The sequence below is a fragment of the Balaenoptera ricei genome, chromosome 4, assembly GCF_028023285.1.
Source record: "Balaenoptera ricei isolate mBalRic1 chromosome 4, mBalRic1.hap2, whole genome shotgun sequence".
NCBI lineage: Eukaryota > Metazoa > Chordata > Mammalia > Artiodactyla > Balaenopteridae > Balaenoptera > Balaenoptera ricei.
In genome coordinates, this window is record NC_082642.1 from 94,262,239 (window position 1) to 94,283,217 (window position 20,979).

Here is a 20,979-nt window from a genome sequence, read left to right on the forward strand (position 1 = left end):
CCAGGTGATTATTATATGTAGTAGTTTCAGAACCATTGCCCTCTGTCATGACTCAGGCAGATAGCAGTTAAAGAGGTCCAAGGGGAGGTGACAGTGTTGATGATTTTTTTGTGACAGGATTGGTAAGATCATCTGAACTTCCACCAGTGATACTGGAACAAAAGGGCCTCCTAGAAGTGATGGATCAGTTAAAACGTTTGCCTTCAGGACTGGACTCTGTATTACAAAAAACTGTGCCATGGGGAGTAGCGTTTCATCATGCAGGTATCCGTATTTATAGTATGTTTTAAGAAGCCCCCTCCAAAAATCCTTATAATTTCTTCATTTTTATTTTTATATTTGATTTGCATTTGATTTCTTGTTAACCACACTTAATACTCTTAGATTTCATTTTAAGAAATTGTGTGATTAAGGTTAAACAAGAATAAAACAAACATGTAGGTTTACTTATCTGTATGGTATATAAATACTAGATATAAGCTTTTTTGTACCATTGGGGAAGTGAATTCTAAAATTATTACCTTTCTATACTTTGTTTCCTTAAAAATTAGGTTAGAGTGGTACTTGCTATCCTAATTTTATGCCACTCTGTTTCCTTTTATCTCAAGGGGTATTGGAAATATTCTCACGAGTATATCAAAATCAAATTAATTTTAGAATTTGTCATATTATATTTTGAGAGGGCTACAAGTGTTTAAAAACCAAATACCTAGGTTGTCAAAATTGCAAGGGTTATGACAGTCACCGAATTAAATAATTTCTTTCAGGGTATGATCTGTCCGTGATGATACGTGCTGAGGATATGATTAAGAATATATAGTTTCTATGATTAGGAACTTAGCCTTTTCAATTTATTTAAAATTTTTATCATGCTATATATAAATAAATTTTAAAAAAATATATATATACCCACACACACAAACACATAAAAGAATATTTTCATTGTATATAACTTATAATGCATACTAATAAAATGAATACCGGTGGACCCACAACTTATTTACAAACTAGAACCCCAATCCTTTTGATTTTTTTAAAATAAAAGAAAATAAAAAATAAGCCACATAATTGTGTATTCTATATGCTGTTTTTCATTTACTCATGTATTTATTCTTCAGACATTTATTTATGTGTCTCACCATGGTGTTGGATAGACCCTGCGGATACTGTTATAAGGCATGTCTCTACCTTCAAGGAGTTCTTGTCTAGAGCAGGGGTCAGCAAACTACAGTCTGCTGGTCCAATCCAGCTGTTTTTGTAAATAAAGTTTTATTGGAACACAGTCTTGCCCATTTGTTTTGCGGCTGCTTTCATGTGACAATGGTAGAGTTGAGTAGTTGCAGCAGAGACCATCTGTCCTGCAAAACCTAAAATATTTACAGATAAAGTTTGACAACCCCTGGTCTAGAAGATGAGATAGAAGTACAGTATACAGTACAAGGGTTGGCAGATTATACTCTTAAATTGGTAGACCGTGATTACTTCTTTGTTTACAGTCATAACAATAGCTTGAAAAAAATCTTTACATGCTTGTAACAGATTATCAGATCCATTTGTAAGTGATCAAGTACAATATTTTCATTATATGTTAATAAATATATGCTATTGTAATTTCTTTTTTTTAGGTCTTACTTTTGAGGAGAGGGATATCCTTGAAGGAGCCTTCCGTCAAGGTCAGATTCGGGTCTTGGCAGCAACTTCTACTCTTTCATCTGGGGTGAATTTACCTGCACGTCGTGTAATCATTCGGACTCCTATTTTCAGTGGTCGACCTCTAGATATTCTTACTTACAAGCAGATGGTTGGTCGTGCTGGCAGGAAAGGAGTAGACACAGTAGGTAAGTGAGTTTGAATTTTGTAATAGTGTTGCTGAAGGACAGTGTCAATCTACCTGAAATTGAATGGCAACCCATTTCTTATCATGCTGTATTTCTTTGTTATCCAAAACACTAATGTCATCCTTTTGGATTTACTTAATATTTATATGAGTATAACTTAAAATTTTCATATCATCAACTATTGATTTTCTAGTAATGTAGAATCAAGATTTTCTTTTGTATTATATACAGTGAAATGATTCAGTATTATGTTAATCAGATGACATCACATTGGCTGTAAGATGACTTAATTTCCAGTATCATCTACTATTTTGTGCTAGTGAAGGGATTAATTTTTATGGGTATTAATTCTGTTTATGTGCCTGCTGTAAGAGTTCAAATAAGGATGCTGAGAGCCGGGAAGTACTCTCACACTTTTGGAACAGGAACTTCATGTACCCTCTTTCTCTTTCTAAATTGGTGCTGGCTCTGAAAACACTTTTTCAGTTTTTTATCTTGTATCAGCAAGTAATGATAATATTACCAGCAATGCAAACAAAAGTTTTGTCTTAAGCAATAGGGAAGAGGCTTGTTTGAATTAAATATGAAGATAGCAGCAAATATTATTTCTTGCCTGCTACATTATTCTGGGTATGACTAAATTGTTGAGTCTTCTAACATTAAAGAACTTTGAGAGGAACATTCTCTGTCACACTTTCTTTCTTCTAGTTTGTTTTTCCGTGTTCAGCAATATAGTTTCTATCTTGTGGTATGAGATGGCTATTCCAGTCTCTGTTATCACATCTGCATTTCAGTCATCAGGAAGGAGAGATGAGGAAGGAAAGGGCCCATCCTACCCTTTAAGGGCACTTCCCAGAAGTTGCACATAGTATTTCTCCTTACACACAATTGGCCAGAACTAAGTCACATGTTTATATTCCCCGACTACAGGGAAGCTGGTGCATATAATCTAGCTGAGTGGCCCTGTGTTCATCTAACATTTAGGGGTTTTATTAAAGAAAGAATGAGAGAATGGCTATTAGGGGCAAGTATTAGTCTCAGCCCTAGTAGCAAATGATTCGTCTGTGTGTAATCCCTGAAGGGCCACTGGTCTGCCTCACTTTTAAACCCTAAGAAGTTTGCTGATTAAACAAACCTTCCAACTCATTGGATTTCTCTTACTATAGGAATCAAAGAAGTTTATCCTGCTTCTGTCTCTTACTTTATCTACGAAATATGCAGATTACATTTAGGTGTTTTAAAAGGGCAGGAGGAAGAGCTAAGACACTCCCTTCTCATTTCTAACTGCCTCCTTCTGTCCTTCCTCCAATTTTCATTTCTCAGTAGACTCACAACTCTGGAGAGTGGAGTGTAAGTTCATTTTACACAGATGCTCTTCTTTCAAGGCCAGAGGGTCTTCAAGGTAATGTAAAGATAAGGAGGTTTTATTTGCCTTGCTACATTCTTAGCCTGTGCTTATCTTTCTCATGGGGAAGAATAATAGGAAGGTTGGCACCCTGGACTAATATCAAGCCTTAAATCAGATAACATTCAAACAATACTAAAATATACCACAACAACTTTGTTTCTGAGGTCTTGGAAACTTCTGAGATTTTGACTTTGCATAATGTTCCATTTTAGGATGGCATATGGCTTGCTCAGAATTTCTTTAAGTGGGGAATGTGCAAATAAAGGGTTTCATATCAACTATGAAGATTTAAATACTTGGTCATTCTTTTTGGACTGTGTAGCATGTTTGTAACTTCTTTGCATTTTATAAATGATGTTAATATTTCCTGGATAGTTCATGGAGTTTTATTTAGATGACTCTTTAATCTCTCTTTGGATTTCTTGGAACCTTCCAGTGTAGGATGATGGTGCTTTATGCCAAAACAGTGACTTGCAAGTTAAAAAGTTTGCAGATCTATCTATATCAAATCTATGAATGATTTGATTCTAATTGACTTCTCAATTATAATATGGATACAGCCTCACTAGGCAGGTGGGAATGGGATCTGGACATATATGCTGGCATTATTTTGGGCATTTTCATAAATCTTGCTCATCCTGAAAAAGGATTGTCTATTTTGTTGAAGAATCAAAGCCTGGAAGAGCTTTACACTGTTCAAAGTGGCTTTTTACCTTGTTGCTAATGCTAGTTGATCCATTTTCTAGGTAGTCTTTTTTGTTTTAAGCTGGGTTGTTTTATAGTTATCACAAGAGCCAGGTGGTATGTTTTATTCACCTGGCTTTTGTTTGTTTGTTTGTTTTGATGGTACTTATGTTTTCTGTAATTATATTTGGGATAACTAACCAATGGTTATCAAGTTTATAGTTCCTTATATTTTTCCTATCTTGTCTCAATTTGGCAGTGTTAAGAAAGCATCATCTGTATTTTCTTTCTGCCTGGGTGGTTAGTATAGTCCACCACAATGCTACTTTTATTTTTATTTTTCTCTAATGCAAATGGCTTTCATTTTGCCTGTTGAATATCTTATTTACCACTTCCTTTCCCTTACTATTGGATTCATTTTTGAAAAAAAATTTGTTTTCTCTAGTCTTAATTGTTGTAATAAGTGTTTATGTTTGTATAAATTGTATATTTGTGTATTTTTTTCTTAGTGACTTTTTTTTAAAGATTTATTTATTTATTTTTTTTGTGGCTGCGTTGGGCCTTTGTTGCTGCATGCGGACTTTCTCTGGTTGCGGTGAGTGGGGGCTACTCTTCGTTGCAGTGCACAGGCTTCTCATTGCGGTAGCTTCTCTTGTTGCGGAGCATGGGCTCTAGGCGTGTGGGCTTCAGTAGTTGCAGCACGTTGGCTCAGTAGTTGTGGCACGCGGGCTCTAGAGCACAGGTTCAGTAGTTGTGGAGCACGGGCTTAGTTACTCCATGGCATGTGGGATCTTCCCGGACCAGGGATGGAACCCGTGTCTCCTGCATTGGCAGGCGGATTCTTATCCACTGTGCCACCAGGGAAGTCCTATATATGTTTTTAATTAATAAGTGCTTTCACATATTTTTGTTCACTTGATTGTTTCAATAGCCTAAAGCATTTAAATTAGTGAGTGTTATAATATGATTTCTAGGTATCTGTTAATAGTTTTGATTTTATATTATCATCATGTATAACTGATATTGAACTCAGGTTTGGCTACTCACTACACGATAGGCCAGTAAGTTAAGTGACAAGGTGTTGAGTCAAGGAAAGTGACTTTATTAGAAAAAGCCAGCTAACCGAGAAGGAGAAGATGGTGGACTAGCGTCCTTAAAAATTATCTTAACATCTTGGTGCAGGCAAAGGGCTTTTAAAGGCAGTGTGAGGGAGGGTGCTTCCAGGTGCATGAGCAGCTTGTGCACAATTCTCGGATTGGTTGGCATCAAGGTGAAGTTTCAAGCATCACCAGTTTTCTGGGTTCAGCTGGTCTGGGGTCTGCATGCTTGCAGTCAGCAGTTTTCATCTGGGGGTCTGCTTCCTATAGAACAACTTAGGAACGTGTGTTAGATCTTTTATCAGTATCTTTCAGGGAACTGAGAGTTCGGTGACTCTGCTTTGTGGCTGGTTTATAGTCTAAATTGTTACCAGTTTCCTGGCCCAACAGCTATTCTTTGTTTCTACACCTTCACATTTCCTAATCATTAACTCTTGAGCCAGCCTTTTGAGACTGAGGGGAGGCCTGGGAGCTTTTTACTTCAAAGGACAGGGACACAGGGACTGGTATGCAGTTTCATAACCAGTAATAATTTGCATCTGCATTTTCCTTTATAGTTTTCAAAATATCTATTACTATTATATACTTAATTACTCAATAACAGTAGTTAATCCTGTAGGGAAGGAAAAAACTTTTCCTCTACCCTCTTAGGTTCTATGCCTAGTGCCTGCAAATGAAACTGACAAATTACAGATTAACAGGAAAAAAGCCATACATATTTGACTTGATGTTAATGTTTAATTTTTTACATACACAGAGTCCCTAATAGAAAAGTAGAAATCTAAAGAAGCAGTTAGATGCTGGGGGCTTATATACCCTTTGAACAAAGGGTGATGAATTGTAGAGAAGTGACAAGACAAAGGAATAGGGGTTTGGGCTTCTAGGGGGTGGTACATTGTGGGAAGGTAGATATATGCTGGAGATTAATGCAAGTTAAGGTTTCTTTAGTGAGGCTTGTGCACACCCATCTCAATACTGACTTTTTGTCTCCAGTGATAAGAATTGTCCTCCTGCTGTGAGAGACAGGAAGGGGAACACCTTCACAGAGAAATTTACGTCCTGCTTCTAAGCAAATAAGGAGAAAGCAAAGAGCTCTTTCTATGTTTGCTGCTTCCCAATTGGCTTCAGGTCAAAATAATCCTTATGCTAAAGTGGCATATTTTGGTGTAGCATATTCTGATCCCCTTCAATCCAAAATTCAGAAAATAAAAACAGTGATAATTATATGATTATAACAGCCACTATCATCTCTTGTCTCCTTTTAAACAAATAAACCAGTTTAAATTCTCTTTAGCAGGTATTTTATGTAGATGTGTTGGGATTCTGCAAATATATAGTTTTTTTTGATTATAGGTGAGAGTATCTTAGTTTGTAAAAACTCTGAGAAATCAAAAGGTATAGCTCTACTTCAGGGATCTCTAAAACCTGTTCGCAGCTGTTTGCAAAGACAAGAAGGAGAAGAAGTAACTTCGAGCATGATAAGAGCTATTCTGGAGGTAAGAGAGAGTTCACTAAATTACCATTTGCTTTTTTGTTCCTATAGTACAATGATAGAACTTTAGTATGTGAAAAATCTTAGCTTTGTGTTTCTGTATGAGATTATTTATAGCCTTCCCAAGTCTGAACCTCTTCTACTTTATATAGTTATTTCCTGGAGTTTAATACAGCTAGTGCCATATGAATCTACTTCAAAACAGTGGATTAAATCACAAATGCCAGATGGTTATTTTTTAGATATTCTTTATTATTTTCTGAATTTTAAAAAAAGATGACAAAAATGGACCTTTGTTCCTCCATCCAGATAATACCTGTTGACATTAAAATAAAATTAAATTACAAATGCACAATTAGAAGTTGCAAACTTCTAAATACGGAAGTATCTAAAGTGAAAAATAAAACCTTTTGCTTGGAGTCCTCAAAGGTAACCCCTTTTAACTGTTTCATATATTCATCCAAAAAAGTTTCTATTCCTATACCAGCATGTCTTGCTGTTGGTTTCATTGCTGGTGCTGGAGGACTGGTATTGTACTCATTCTCTTTTTCTCCCCTTTAGCTCTGTTTAAAAAAAAAAAAAAGAAAGTAATTGATAGCACAGGATAGGTAAGACTGTAGAAAGTAGGCGCTCATACAGTGCTGAAACTCTTTTGGAGAGCAACGTGGCCATACCTACTAAGAATTTTTTTAAAAACGCACAAAGCCATTTATCCAGCAGATTCACATCTAGGAATTTTACCTAGAGATGTATTTGTGAAATTTCATCAAATTAAAGATACAAGAATGTTTATTATAGCTCTATTGGTAATAAGAAGAAACTGGAAACATCTAAAATACCATTAAAACTAAACAAATCTTGGTAAAACTATGCTTTGCTCTCATTAAAAAGAATGAAATAGCTCTGTTTAGAATGATTTGGTATGTTTCCAGTATACATTAAATGAAAGAAGACAAGGGGCAGATTAGTATATGTAATAGAATAGTTTCAGGAAAATGATATCTATAAGATGCCACTTTCATCTTTTTCTACACCGATTCTCACCCCTCTGCTAGGTGGGGAATATTCAATACTTGCATTCTTATATGCCCACATATTTAAAAAAGGAAGGATGAGAAGAATTGATTTGGTTCATGGCCATGAACCATCAACACCTCCTTTATATATGTTATATACTTATATATGTATATTATTTAATTATGTTGTTAATTCCCACATTTCAGATAGATAATGATTCATTTATTTTCATTTATGAGAACATGCTATATCTACTTTTAAGGAAAACTTTTCATGTTGTCAGTAGGTGTTATCTACCTTTGTAATGAATGATGGTGGAAGAGTTAATAAAGAGTCTCTACATTAAGATGCTGATAATATTTTAAGAGAACAAAGTAATTTCTTTTATATTTTGAGGACCTATGTGTCTTATTAAAAAGTTACAGAATATTTCAAACCTCTTGTCTCAGATAATAGTTGGTGGCGTGGCAAGTACATCACAGGACATACAAACTTATGCTTCTTGCACATTTTTGGCTGCAAGTATGAAAGAAGGGAAGCAGGGAATTCAGAAAAATAAAGATTCTGTTCAACTTGGAGCAATTGAGGCCTGTGTAATGTGGCTACTAGAAAATGAATTCATCCAGATTACTGAAGCTAGTGATGGAACAGAAGGTAAATTATTCTTAATTGCAACTTACTCACTTTTTCACCTTTAGTGATTTAGAGTATCTAAGACTGCTTAGTAAAAGGAAATTGACTTTTCCAGCAGTATAAAAGGAAACTGACTTTTCAACTCATTTTTAGTAAATCAGTGCTGTCAACATCAGACAATTAGCATAGAGCCTGCTAACAAATATCCATGCATTGGATTCTGTTTGTAAAATTTATCAGAGCCTTAAAATGTTAATTATAGAATGCCAAAAGACAGCATTTGTTTTATTTTATTTTTAACATTTGGTCCTTTATTTCTCCACCCCCAATCCCAAATCAGGAAGTGTGTATCATCCAACACATCTTGGTTCGGCAACTCTTTCTTCTTCACTTTCTCCAGTTGATACTTTAGATATTTTTGCTGACCTCCAAAGAGCAATGAAGGGCTTTGTTTTAGAAAATGATCTGCATATTGTTTATCTGGTAAGTTCTGTTTTCTTCATTATTATATTTGTGAAAATGGGGAGAAAATACCTATAAGAATCCTGAACATCAAAGATACCCTAAGGGAATATCTTGTCTGCTTTCCTTGACTAGGATAGTACTGGTGGGAATAGAGAAGAAGTAAGAAGAATTGTTGTAAAGTAATAAGCTAAATGTTCTAGTGACCTTTTCAATCTACTTGCCTACTTGTCTTTTTTCTCCAACTTTCTTTCAAAAAGTACTTGAGGTGATTTATTAATAAATGTGTATTATATAGTATGTAAGAACACAGCAAAGGACAATGAGATATCTGGAAATTAAAGATAAGATCATAATGTAAAACTCAAGCAAAGGTTGGTACATAAAGAAGAACACCATTAAGTCACGTACAGTTGTTGTGCCCAACATTGGTTCTGGGCTGTCTAGCAGCTGTAGCCAAGAGGGAAGCTTTGTTAGTCTCAATGTTCATAAGATTAAAAAAAAAAAAATTTGGGAGGAGCATTGCATTTTATTGCCTAAGAGAAATGTCCTAAAAAGACACTATGGGACTTAGATTCTTGATAAAATATTTAGAGTAAATGCAATTAGGAATCTTTAAAGTTTGTTTATATTAGATAATCTTTTATAAATATTGTTTCTTATAACAAAGATTTTTGATAAGAATTGAGTAAAATAAAGTTTGAGATCATATTCTCTGGGAAGAACCTGACCGGAAATAAATACTTAATTTTGCAATTAAGAGCAGATGTGGGGAGTGGTGTAAGCAAGATGGTGGTATAGGAGATCCCTGGCTCTAGTCCTCATCAAAAATACAGATTAGCAACTATTCACAGTCAAGAATGCCTTTCTGAAAATCCCAGAACCTGGTGGTGAGGTTAAAACACTCTCTTAGAGCACAAAAACTGAGAGAGGCCACATGAGAACACTAAGAGCAGTGGTTTCACTTTGACTCTGTTGCCTCTCCTTCAAGCAAGCACAGTGCCACACTGAGGCATCCAGTTTCTCTAGTGGGGAGAAGAGGGTCAAGGTAGTCATCCAGTTTCCTCAGCATTCTGGAGTATTCCTTGGGAAGGTCACTTCTGTCTCGCCTCATGGAGAACCCTGGGAATATTGGCAAGGCTAGACCACCAAGGGTCAGCTAGTAACAAAAAAGTGGGTGGGGCTCACAGTGACCAGTATGTGGATCATGGCAGTGGCTCTGTATCTCTCCTGGCCACCTCGCCCAATCAGAGAGGCCAGTAAGCGATTCCATTCACTGTGACATCAGAATGACGTCCCCATCTGGCCAGGAAGCAGGGTGAGCAGTTCTGCCCAGCTGGCATCCCTGGCTAGTGGCCTGTGCATAGTCCTCAATGTATATTTATAAATTTTTATTTTTTATAACTTTGGGAGAATTCGTGGAGGGAAAAAGTAGTAACAGAGCCAGATTAAGAACGTGATTTATGAGCTCTTAATAAAGGTCATAATAAAAACCTTTTAATTAAAAAAAAAAAAAAAAGAGAGCCAAGCCAGCAGCCCCACCAAACTGCAGAGCTTGCTTGCAGTCTTACCTGACCAGGGAGCCTGACTGTGGAACATAGCCTGGAGTCCTGCATGAACACAGAGTTCATCCTGTGGGCATACCCAACTGTGGAGCACAGTCTCTGTCTACACCTGAACATGGAATCCAGCTAATGGCACCAACCAGCCAGGGAGTACAGTTTGTTCCTGCCTGACCAGAGAACCCAAGCAGCAGCCCTACCCAACCTCAGAGCTCAGCCAGTGGTCATGCCTATCCATGGACCCCAGCTAGCAGTTCCACCTGACCAGGCAGCTCAGGCAGTGGTCCTGCCTGAATGCAGAGCTGAGCCAGTGGCCCCACCCAACCAGAGGCCCTGCCTGCCCTCCTATGGACTCTACCAGCTGGCCCTTTCTAGAACCCCAAGCTAGCCTGACTAGTGAAGGTCTTTCTCTGCCAAAGCAAATGTGAGGATTGGAAGAGGTGACTGCTTCCTCAAATGCACAGACACCAACACCAGTATGCAAGAATAATGAAGAATCAGGGAAACATGACACCACCAAAGAAACTAATAAAGCTCCAATAACCAAACTTAAAGAAATAGAGATCTATGAACTGACTGACCAAGAATTCAGACTAATCCTTTTAATGAAGTTCAGTTAACTACAAGAAAACACACAGATAGGCAATAACAAAATAAAGAAAACAATACATGAACATAATGAGAAGTTCAACAAAGAAACAGAAACCATTTTTAAAAAGCCCCCCAAGCCCTCTAAAACCCAGAAATCCCAGAGCTGAAGAATACAATGAGTGATCTGTAAAATTCAATAGAGAGCTTCAAAAGCAGACTTGATCAAGCAGAAGAAGGAATCAGTGAACTCAAAGATAGGTCATTTGGGGCTTCCCTGGTGGCGCAGTGGTTGAGAATCTGCCTGCCAATGCAGGGGACACGGGTTCGAGCCCTGGTCTGGGAAGATCCCACATGCCGCGGAGCAACTAGGCCCGTGAGCCACAACTACTGAGCCTGCACGTCTGGAGCCTGTGCTCCACAACAAGAGAGGCCGCCATAGTGAGAGGCCTGTGCACTGCAATGAAGAGTGGCCCCCGCTTGCCACAACTAGAGAAAGCCCTCGCACAGAAACGAAGACCCAACACAGCCAAAAATAAATTAATTAATTAAAAAAAAAAAAAAGATAGGTCATTTGAAGTTATACATCCGGGGGGGAGGTGGGGGTTGGGGGGATGGAAAGAATGAAGAGTGAAAAAACCCTGCAAGACTTATGGGATGCCATCATATACATTATTGAAGTCCAAGATGGAGAAGAGAGAGAGAAAATGGCAGAAAGTTTATTTAAAGAAATAATGGCTAAAAACATGCCAAATATGGCGAGAGATATGGACATGAAGCTAAAAGGACCCCAAACAGGTACAACCCCAAAATGACTTCATCTAGACACATCAAACTGTCAAAAGTCCAAGAATCAGAATTTTGAAAGCAACAAGAGAAAAGACTCTTGTCATGTACAAGGAAACCTCAAAAGGCCATTAGTGGATTTCTCAGCAAAAACTTTGCAGAGAGAATGGTATGATATATTCAAAATATTTAAAGAAGAAAACTGCCAGCTAAGAATGCTCTACCAAGTAGTGCTGTCCTTCAGAAATGAAGGTAAGAGAAAGACTTTCCCAAACAAACAAAAGGTGAGGAAATTCATCACCACTGGACGTGCATTATAATAAATGTTAAAAGGAGTTCTTCAAGCTGAAATGAAAGGATGCTAATTAACAGTGTAAAAACATATGAATGTATAAAACTCACTGGTAAAGGTAAATTTATAATCAGATTCAGAATTCTGAATGTAATGGTGGTATGCAAATCACTTTTATGCAAAAGTTAAAGACAAACATTGAAAATAACTATAATTACAATAATTTGTTAATAGATACATAAGATAAAATGTAAATTGTAATATTAATGGCATAAAATATGAGGGGGTGGAGAAGTAAAAGCATAGAGTTTTTGTATAGCATTGAAGTTAAGTTGTTATTAGCTTAAAATAGGATTTTATAACTATGTATACAATGGAACATCATTCAGCCATAAAAAAGAAGGAAACCTTGCCATTTGTGACAACATGGATTAACCTGGAGGGTGTTGTGCTAAGTGTAATAAGCCAGACAGAGAAAGACAAATTTTGTATGGTCTCGCTAATGTGGAATCGGAAAAGTTGAACTCAGAAACAAAGGAGAATGGTGGTTGCCAGGGGCTGGGGTATGGGGGACATGGGGAGGTGTTGGTCAAAGGGTACAAACTTTCAGTTAGAGGCATACCTCCTCATTTTATTGCGCTTTGCTCTGCTTCATTGCGCTTTGTAGATACTGCATCTGTTTTTTAGAAATTGAAGTTTTATAGGAACCCCACGTTGAACAGGTCTTTTGGTGCCATTTTTTTTAACTAAAAATTTTTATTTTTATTATTTATTTTTGGCTGTGCCTTGTGGCTTGAGGGATCTTACCTTGCGGCTTGTAGGATCGTAGTTCCCCCAGCAGGGACCGAACCCCAGCCCTCAGCAGTGAGAGCGTGGAGTCCCAACCACTGGACCGCCAGGGAATTCCCTAACAGCATTATTTTTAGATTAAGGTGTGTGCATGGTTTTTTTTTAGACATAATGCTATTGCATACTTAGGAGACTACTTTTATATGCACTGTTAAACCAAAACATAACTTTTATATGCACTGGGAAACCAAAAAACTTGTGTGGCTCACTTTATTGTGATAATCGCTTTATTGTAATGTTTTGGAACTGAACCTACAGTATCCCCAAGGTATGCCTGTGTAAGATGAATAAGTTCTGGGAATTTAATGTACAGCATAGTGATTATAGCTAATAATACTGTATTGTATACTTGGAATTTGCTTACAGAGAGAATCTCACCACACACACGCACACAATGGTAACTATGTGAGGTGATAGATGTGCTAATTAACTTGATTGTGGTAATCATTTCACAGTGAATACATATGTCAAATCATTATATTGTACACCTTAAATATATACAATTTCATTTGTCAATTATACCTCAATAAAGTTGGGAAGGGGGAAAGAGCAAATGCATGTGTTTTGATAGGCAAGAGAGTGGGGGGTAAATTTGAAATTATCATAAGAATTAGGAAGGCTTATCAAGAAATGTATTTCAATAAAAACACTATATAGAGGAGAGCAGAGGAGAAATTTCTGTACAGGGCCTCCCCCTCCACCCCCCCAGTGAACATGTGTACTACGTGGGTGATAATGTGTTCAAAGTTCTGTGCCTGAGAATGTGTCTAAGGAGAATCTCAAAGCTGGTCTTACCAGTTATCTGGCATGGCCTTAAAAATAAGTCTCATTTATTGTACAGTGGTTATGATTATGGGCCCTAGAGTCAGACTGCCAGTTTACTTCTATGAAAATTAGATTTAATGCAAGTTACTAAAATAATTGCTGATAAAATGTGTGAGTGAGACTTCTGTAAAGCTTTGAAAAAAAGTTATAATCTATATTGGAAAACAACTAGAAGGATACTGTTCACAGATTATTTTGCAACTTTCTTTAATGTCTAACTTCACTTGACCAAAAGAGAAACTGGATTTATGAGACAATGTATTGTGGGTATGGTTTACATAAGAAAGACATGGTAAATTCTAATCAATAGACTCATACTCAAAAGACCTTAACCCTATCTCAAAAAACTGGCAAGTTAATGTACATTTATATTTTAAATAAAACATTTAAGTGTGCATGTACTATTTTGTTTTTTGAATATTTAAAACATTTATGTGATTCAAAAGTCAGAACTATATAAACAGGAATACCCAGTGAAGTCTGGCAGCTATATGTCAATGCCCTGCATGCCGTTTCCTGTCACCTTCATAGATAACTGTTTTCATTAGTTTCTGGTGTATGTCTTTTCTTTTTCATTGTATAAATATTAGCAAGTGCTAATAAATATTAGCAAGTGCTTAGGTACAGTCTCACTTTACCTTTCTTATTCAGAGGATAGTATTCTATATACATTACTTTGTACCTCTTTTTCCCCTTTAACAATATATCTAATATATCTTGGAAATCACTCTTTGTCAGTTCATGGAGATTTTTATTCTTTTTATATCTGTATAACCCCATTGTGTATGTGGATATACCATTGTTTATTCAGTCAGTTCTCTGATGGATATTTGAGTTGTTCCCAATATTTTGGTATGGCAAATGATGCTGCAGTGAGTAACTTTGGCATATATTATTGTTTAGTTTAGTTTTGATGGAGGTGTATCTTTAGGAAAGAATCCTAGAAGTATGATTGCTGGGTCAAGTGTAAAGACATATGTGATTTTGGTTTTGCAAAATTGCCCTCTGTAGCATTTGTATCATTTTCCAGTTTTACCAGTGCTATATGAGAGTGGTTATTTCCCCACAACCTCATAAATAAAGTTATATTGTCAAGCTTTTATATTTTTGAGTGTACTTTTGATTTACACTTTTTATTATGAATAAATTTGAACATTTTTTCTATATGTTTAAGGTAGTATTTTATTTTCTATGAGTTGTCCATGTCTTTTGCACATTTTTCTATTGTATTTTTGTTTTTTTCTTAAGTTTTAACAATTCTTTTTTTTTTTTAATTTTTTTTTATTTTTAGCTGTGTTGGGTCTTCGTTTCTGCGCGAGGGCTTTCTCTAGTTGTGGAGAGCGGGGGCCACTCTTCATTGCGGTGTATGGGCCTCTCACTATCGCAGCCTCTCTTGTTGCAGAGCACAGGCTCCAGACGCACAGGCTCAGTAGTTGTGGCTCACGGACCCAGTTGCTCCGTGGCATGTGGGATCTTCCCAGACCAGGGCTCGAACCCGTGTCCCCTGCATTGGCAGGCAGATTCTCAACCACTGTGCCACCAGGAAAGCCCTTAACAATTCTTTTATATATATTAGGGAGAGTAGTTCTTTGTGGTATAAATATTTTTCTCTTAGTTTTTCACTTGGCTTTTGACTTTGTTTATTGTGTGTTTTGTATAGCATTTTAAAAAAATGTAGTTGAATTTTGAACTTTAGAATCAGTGAGAAATGCTTTTCTTGCTCTGAGATTATAAATTCTCTCACATTTTCTTCAAGTAATTATATGATTGTAGTCCCTCTCTTTTGTGCTCCGTTCCATTTAGAGTTTATTCTAATATATGGTTCTTCAATTTTATCTTTTTTCATAATGGCTATCTGTAGTCACATCTTTATTTATTAAAAAGATTTGTTTACACACAGTGACTGAAAAATTTTCTTCAGCTTTCATTTAACTTTTTTTCCCAATTTTTATGTACTAATTTGCATTTGTGTTTAGATGCATTTCTAATTTCCATTTGTTGTTGGATATATTTCTATTTCATTTGTTGACCTGACAACAGACCAATTTTACCAATATGTACACTACTACCTCTGTTTTAATTAAAAGCTTTTATTGTATTATCTAGTAGGGTTAGTTTCATTGCTCTCCTTTTTTAGTGTTCATAGGTATTCTTGCTTACCTACCTTTTCATATATCGCTTAGAATTAACTTGGTATTTTCATTGGTGTTGTTAAATTTATACATTAACATGGAGGAGAACTGACTGACATCCTTTTTAATTTGATTGGTCTTATTCATGAAAAGAGATGTTTCTCTATTTCTTTGAGTCTATTTTGGGGCTTTCAAGAGTGTTCTGAAAATTTTCTCATAGGGAATTTGAGTTTTTTTTAAATAGCTTTGTTGCAATACAATTCACATAGTATATAATTTAAAGTGTACAAGTCAATGATTTTTAGTATGTTCACAGAGTTGTGCAGTCATCAACATCTAATTTCAGAACATTTTCATCACCCCAGAATGAAACCCTGTACTCATTAGCAGTCACTCCCCATTTTCCTTCAACCTCCTCATCCTCACCTACCCCTGAGCAACCACCAGTGTGCTTTCTGTTTTTCTATAGACTTTCTATTCTATTCTTATTCATATAAATGGAATTATATAATATGTGGTCTTTCATGGCTGGTTTATTTCACTTAGCATAATGTTTTCAAGGTTCATCCATGTTTTATCATGTATCAGTTCTTAAGTCCTTTATATTGCAGAATAATATTTCATTGTAGAGATGTACTACATCTTTATCCATTCATCAAAATGATGGACATTTGATATGTTTTTACTTTTTGACTATTATGAGTAATGCTGCTGTTAACATTCATATTCAAGTTTTCGTGGACATATGTTTTGAATTCTCTTAGGTATATCTCTAGGAGTAGAACTGCTGGATCATATGGTAACTAATTTTAACATTTTGAGGAGCTTCCGAAGTCCTAAAAAGCAGCTGCATAATTTTACATTACCACAAGCAGTGTACAAGGGTTCACATTTCTCCACATCTCTCCAATGCTTGTTTTTATCTGCCTTTTAAAGTATATCCTTATGGGCTTGAAGTGCTATCTCATTATAGCTTGAATTTGTATTTCCCTAATGGGTAGTGATGTTGAACACCTTTCCATCTGTTTCTTGACCACATGAATATCTTCCTTAGAAAAATATCTACTCAGGTCCTTTGCCCATTTTTAAACTGGGTTATTTATCATTTTATTATTGAGTTGTAAGAGTTCTTTATATATTCTGGATACAAGTCTCTTATGAGATATATGATATGGAAATATTTTCTTGTATTCTGTGGGTTGTCTTTTCAAGTTTTCGATTATGTCTTTTGAAGCACAAAGATTTTTAATTTTGATGACAATTAACAACGTTAAGTCTTCCAGTTAGTGTACATGGCTGTCTTCACATTTGTGTAGGTCTTTAATTTCTTTCAACAATTTTTATAGTTTTCACAGTACAAGTTTTATATGTCTTTTGTTACTTATTCTTAAAACATTTTATTGTTTTTAATGCTATTGTAAATGGAATTCCTTTATTAATTTTCTTTTCAGATTGTTTGTTGAAATGTATGAACAATTTTTTAATATTTTGATCTTGTATGCTGCAGCCTATTAAACTTGTTCATTAATTTTAATAGTATTTTGGTGGATTCCTTAGGATTTTCTATATACAAGTTCATATCATCTGCAAATAGAGGTAGTTTTGCTTCTTCCTTTCCACTGTGGATGAATTTTATTTCTTTTTCTTGACCTGTCTAGAATCTCCAGTTAAATACGAATAGAGATAGTGAGAGCAGACATCTTTGTCTTGTTCCTGATCTTAGAGGGAAAGTGTTCAGGCTTTCACCATCAAGTATGATGTTAGCTGTGGACTTTTTGCACATGGCCTTTATCAGGTTGAGGAATTTACCTTCTATTCCTAGATTGTTGAATTTTTTTAATCACAAAAAGGTGTTAGATTTTGTGACGTGCTTTTTCTGCATCTATTGAGATCATCATGGGATTTTTGTCCATTATTCTATTGATATTACATTATTTGATTTTCAGATATATTAATCTTGAATTTTCTGGGTAAATCTCACTTGGTCATGTTGTATAGTACTATTTATATGTTGCTAGATTTGGTTTGCTGGTATTTTGTTGAGGATTGTTGCATCTACATTCGTAAGACACATTGGTCTGTAGTTCTTTATTCTCATGATGATTTTGTGTGGTTTTGAGGTAGTAGAATGAATTAGGAAGTGTTCCTCTCTCTTTTTGGAAGAAATTGTGAAGGATTGCTGTTAATTATTTAAACATTTGGTAATAGATTTCACCAGTCAAGCCATTTGGGCTTAGACGTTTCTTTGGAGTACATTTTTTGATTACTAATTCAGTCTCTATTCTTGTTGTAGGTCTATTTAGATTTTCTATTTTTTCTTGAATCAGTTTTGGTAGTTGGTATGTTTCCAGGAATTTGTCCATTTCATCTAGGTTATCTAATTTGTTGGTATTCAATTGTTCATAGTATTTTTTTATGATTCTTTTTATTTCTATAAGGCAGCAGTAGTGTCCCCTCTTCCATTCCTGATTTTAGTAATTTGAGTATTCTCTCTCTTTTTCTTGATCAGTCTAGCTAAAGGTTTCAGTATTGTTTCAAAGAACTGTTAACAATACTTAAACAAGGAAGCTGTTAGACTGAGGCAGCTTTAATGTCTTAGCAGCTTATGTAAGCAAACCAAAACTTAAGCCTTAGTCAATGCACTTGAATCCAAGAAAGTGAAACTTGAGAACAACCAATCACAAAAAGCTAACTAGGTTTTCCCAAATAAGGCAACTGCTGAAGCTATAACCAGTCCTGTAATTGCTTTGCTTTTCTTCAGCATCTTCTTTATAAAAACTTTGCCCCTAGCTCCTGTCATTAGAGGGCTCCTAACTGCCTTTGGTTTGGCGCTGCCCAATTCTAATTGGTGCATGCTCAAATAAACTCTTGAAAATTTTAATGTGTTTCAGTTTACCTTTTAACAGAACCTATTTTGGTTAGGTTGATTTTCTCTATTATTTTTTACTCTCTATTTCATTAATTTCTGCTCTTTATAGTTGTTTTTTTTTTTTTTTCCTTCTTGCTTTGAGTTTCCTTTGCCCTTCAATTTGCAGTGTCTTAAGGTGGAAGATTAGGATATTGATTTTAGATCTTTATTCTTTTTTAGTATAGGCATTTATAACTATAAATTTCTTTCAAAGCACTACTTTCACTGTATCCCATAAGTTTTGGTATTTTATGTTTTCATTTTTTATCTTCATCCGTTTCAAGGTAGTTTGTAATTTCAATTGTGATTTCTTCTCTGACCCATTGTTATTTAGTAGCATCTTGTTTAATTTCCACATTGTGAATTTCCAATATTTTTTAAAATTTATTTTTAATTTCATTCCATTGTCAGAAAACATATTTCACATGATTTCAATCCTTTTACATTTATTGAGGCTTGTTTTATTGCCTAGTAGGTGGTCTATCCTGGAGAATGTTCTATGTGGCTTCAAGAAGAATGTGCATTCTGCTGTTGCTGGTTGAAGTTCTACAGATGTCTGTTAGGTCTAGTTGATTGACTGTATAGTTTTCACCTTCTATTTCCTGTTGATCTTCTTAGGTCTTCTTTCCACTGTTGAAAGTGAGGGTATTTAAATCTTCAACTCTTATTTTTGAATTGTCTGTTTCTTCATTTCTGTCAAGTTTTGTTCATGTGTTTCGGAACCCTGTATATATTTACAGTTGTTATGTTTCTTTGATGGATGGGTCCTGTTGTCATTATAAAATATTCCTCTTCTGTGAACTTTTTTTTAAAAGTCTATTTTATCTGATATTAGTCTAGTTACTCTGGCTTTGTTATAGTTGTGGTTTACATATTTTCCCTTCCTTTTACTTTTGACCTGTTTGTGTTTTTGAATCTGTAATGTGTCTCTTATAGACAGCATATAGTTGGATTCTGGTTTTTTTTTTTTATCCAATCTGTCAATCTCTTGTCTTTGATAGATTATTTAGCCCATTTGCATTTCGTGTTACTATTGATGTAGTTGGATTTACATCTTCCACATTTTGTCTATTTTCTATATATCTCACGTCTTCTTTTGTTCTCTTGTACTTTTACTGATTTCTTTTGAATTAAGCAAAACTTTCTAGTATAACTTTTAAATTTCTTTAATTTTTCTCTATATTTTTTGAAGTTATTTTCCCAGTAATTGCTCAGGGTGTTAGCATATACAGCTTAAAATTTATACTTACTTAATCCCATTGAGCCCATTGAGATATAGAAACATTATTCTTGTATAGCTGTATTCTTATTCCATTTTTTTTTCTTTTTGGTGCTATTAGTGTTATACATGTTACATCTAATCTACATGTGTTACAAATGCAACACTACATTGTTATAATTGTTATTTTATACAATTTTATGTCTTTAAAGATGCTGAGAGTAGAAAGGAGAGCAAATGTATACTTATAAAATTTGTTGTATTTACATTTTTATTTAAGATTTGTGCTTCCCTTTATTTGTTTCTATGGATTTAGTTGCTATCTCTTGTTATTTCCTACTTCAATATAGCTTTGCTCCCACCTGCCTCCTTTGGGCTGTTATTGCCAAACATTTTGTACTTTTATATGTTTTATACATACTGTTTTGTACTGTTGCTTTTTAAAGTCAGTCAAGAAAAGAAAGGAGGGGAAATACGCAATAATACTATCTTTATAAGTACCCACGCAATTACCTTTGTTGGCACTCTGTTTTTCTGTGTGGAATTAATATACTGTTTTGGGTCACTCTCTTTCAACCAGAAGAGCTTTTCTTTAGTAGTTCTTGTAAGGCAATTCTGCTAGCAACAAATTTTCTGTTTATCTGGGAATGTCTTTGTTATGCCTTTATTTTATAAAGTTAGTTTTCCTTTATATAAGATCCTTGGTTGACTTTTTTTTCTTTCAGCAGTTTGAACACGTTGTTTCACAGCATTCTGTCCTCCATTGTTTTTGATGAGAAGTCAGCTGTTAATTTTTTTTGGTTTCCCTTGTATATGATGCATTGTGTTTCTTTTGCTGCTTTCATGATTTTCTCTTGGTATTTTACATTTTGACTCTGATGCATCAGGGTGTGGATCTTTTTGAGCTTTCCTAGTTGGAGTTCACTTTTAGTCTCTTGCATATGTAAAGTTTTCCATTAAATTTGGGAAGGTTTTAGCCATAATTTCTTCAAATGTTCTTTCTGTTCCTTTCTGTCTTCTTCTGGTACTCTCATTATGCATATGTTGGTACACTTTAATGCTTCCCACATTTCTCTGAGGCTCTGTTCATTTATTTTTCCTTTTTTCTCACCTCTCAGATTGCATAATCTTGATTGATCTATCTTCATGTTTGCTGATTCTTTATTCTGCCAGCTTGCATCTACTGT

At 35.3% G+C, this 20,979-nt stretch overlaps 1 protein-coding gene across 1 annotated transcript in view; it reads left to right on the forward strand.

Moving 5' to 3' along the window:
- Nucleotides 1-20,979, forward strand: part of POLQ (DNA polymerase theta) — a 106,095-nt gene that overhangs the window by 19,335 nt on the left and 65,781 nt on the right. The window contains exons 8-12 of the mRNA XM_059922134.1: nucleotides 118-264; nucleotides 1,626-1,838; nucleotides 6,381-6,523; nucleotides 7,986-8,190; nucleotides 8,510-8,652. Coding sequence (XP_059778117.1) covers nucleotides 118-264; nucleotides 1,626-1,838; nucleotides 6,381-6,523; nucleotides 7,986-8,190; nucleotides 8,510-8,652 — 851 coding nt within the window. The remainder of the gene's footprint in view (nucleotides 1-117; nucleotides 265-1,625; nucleotides 1,839-6,380; nucleotides 6,524-7,985; nucleotides 8,191-8,509; nucleotides 8,653-20,979) is intronic.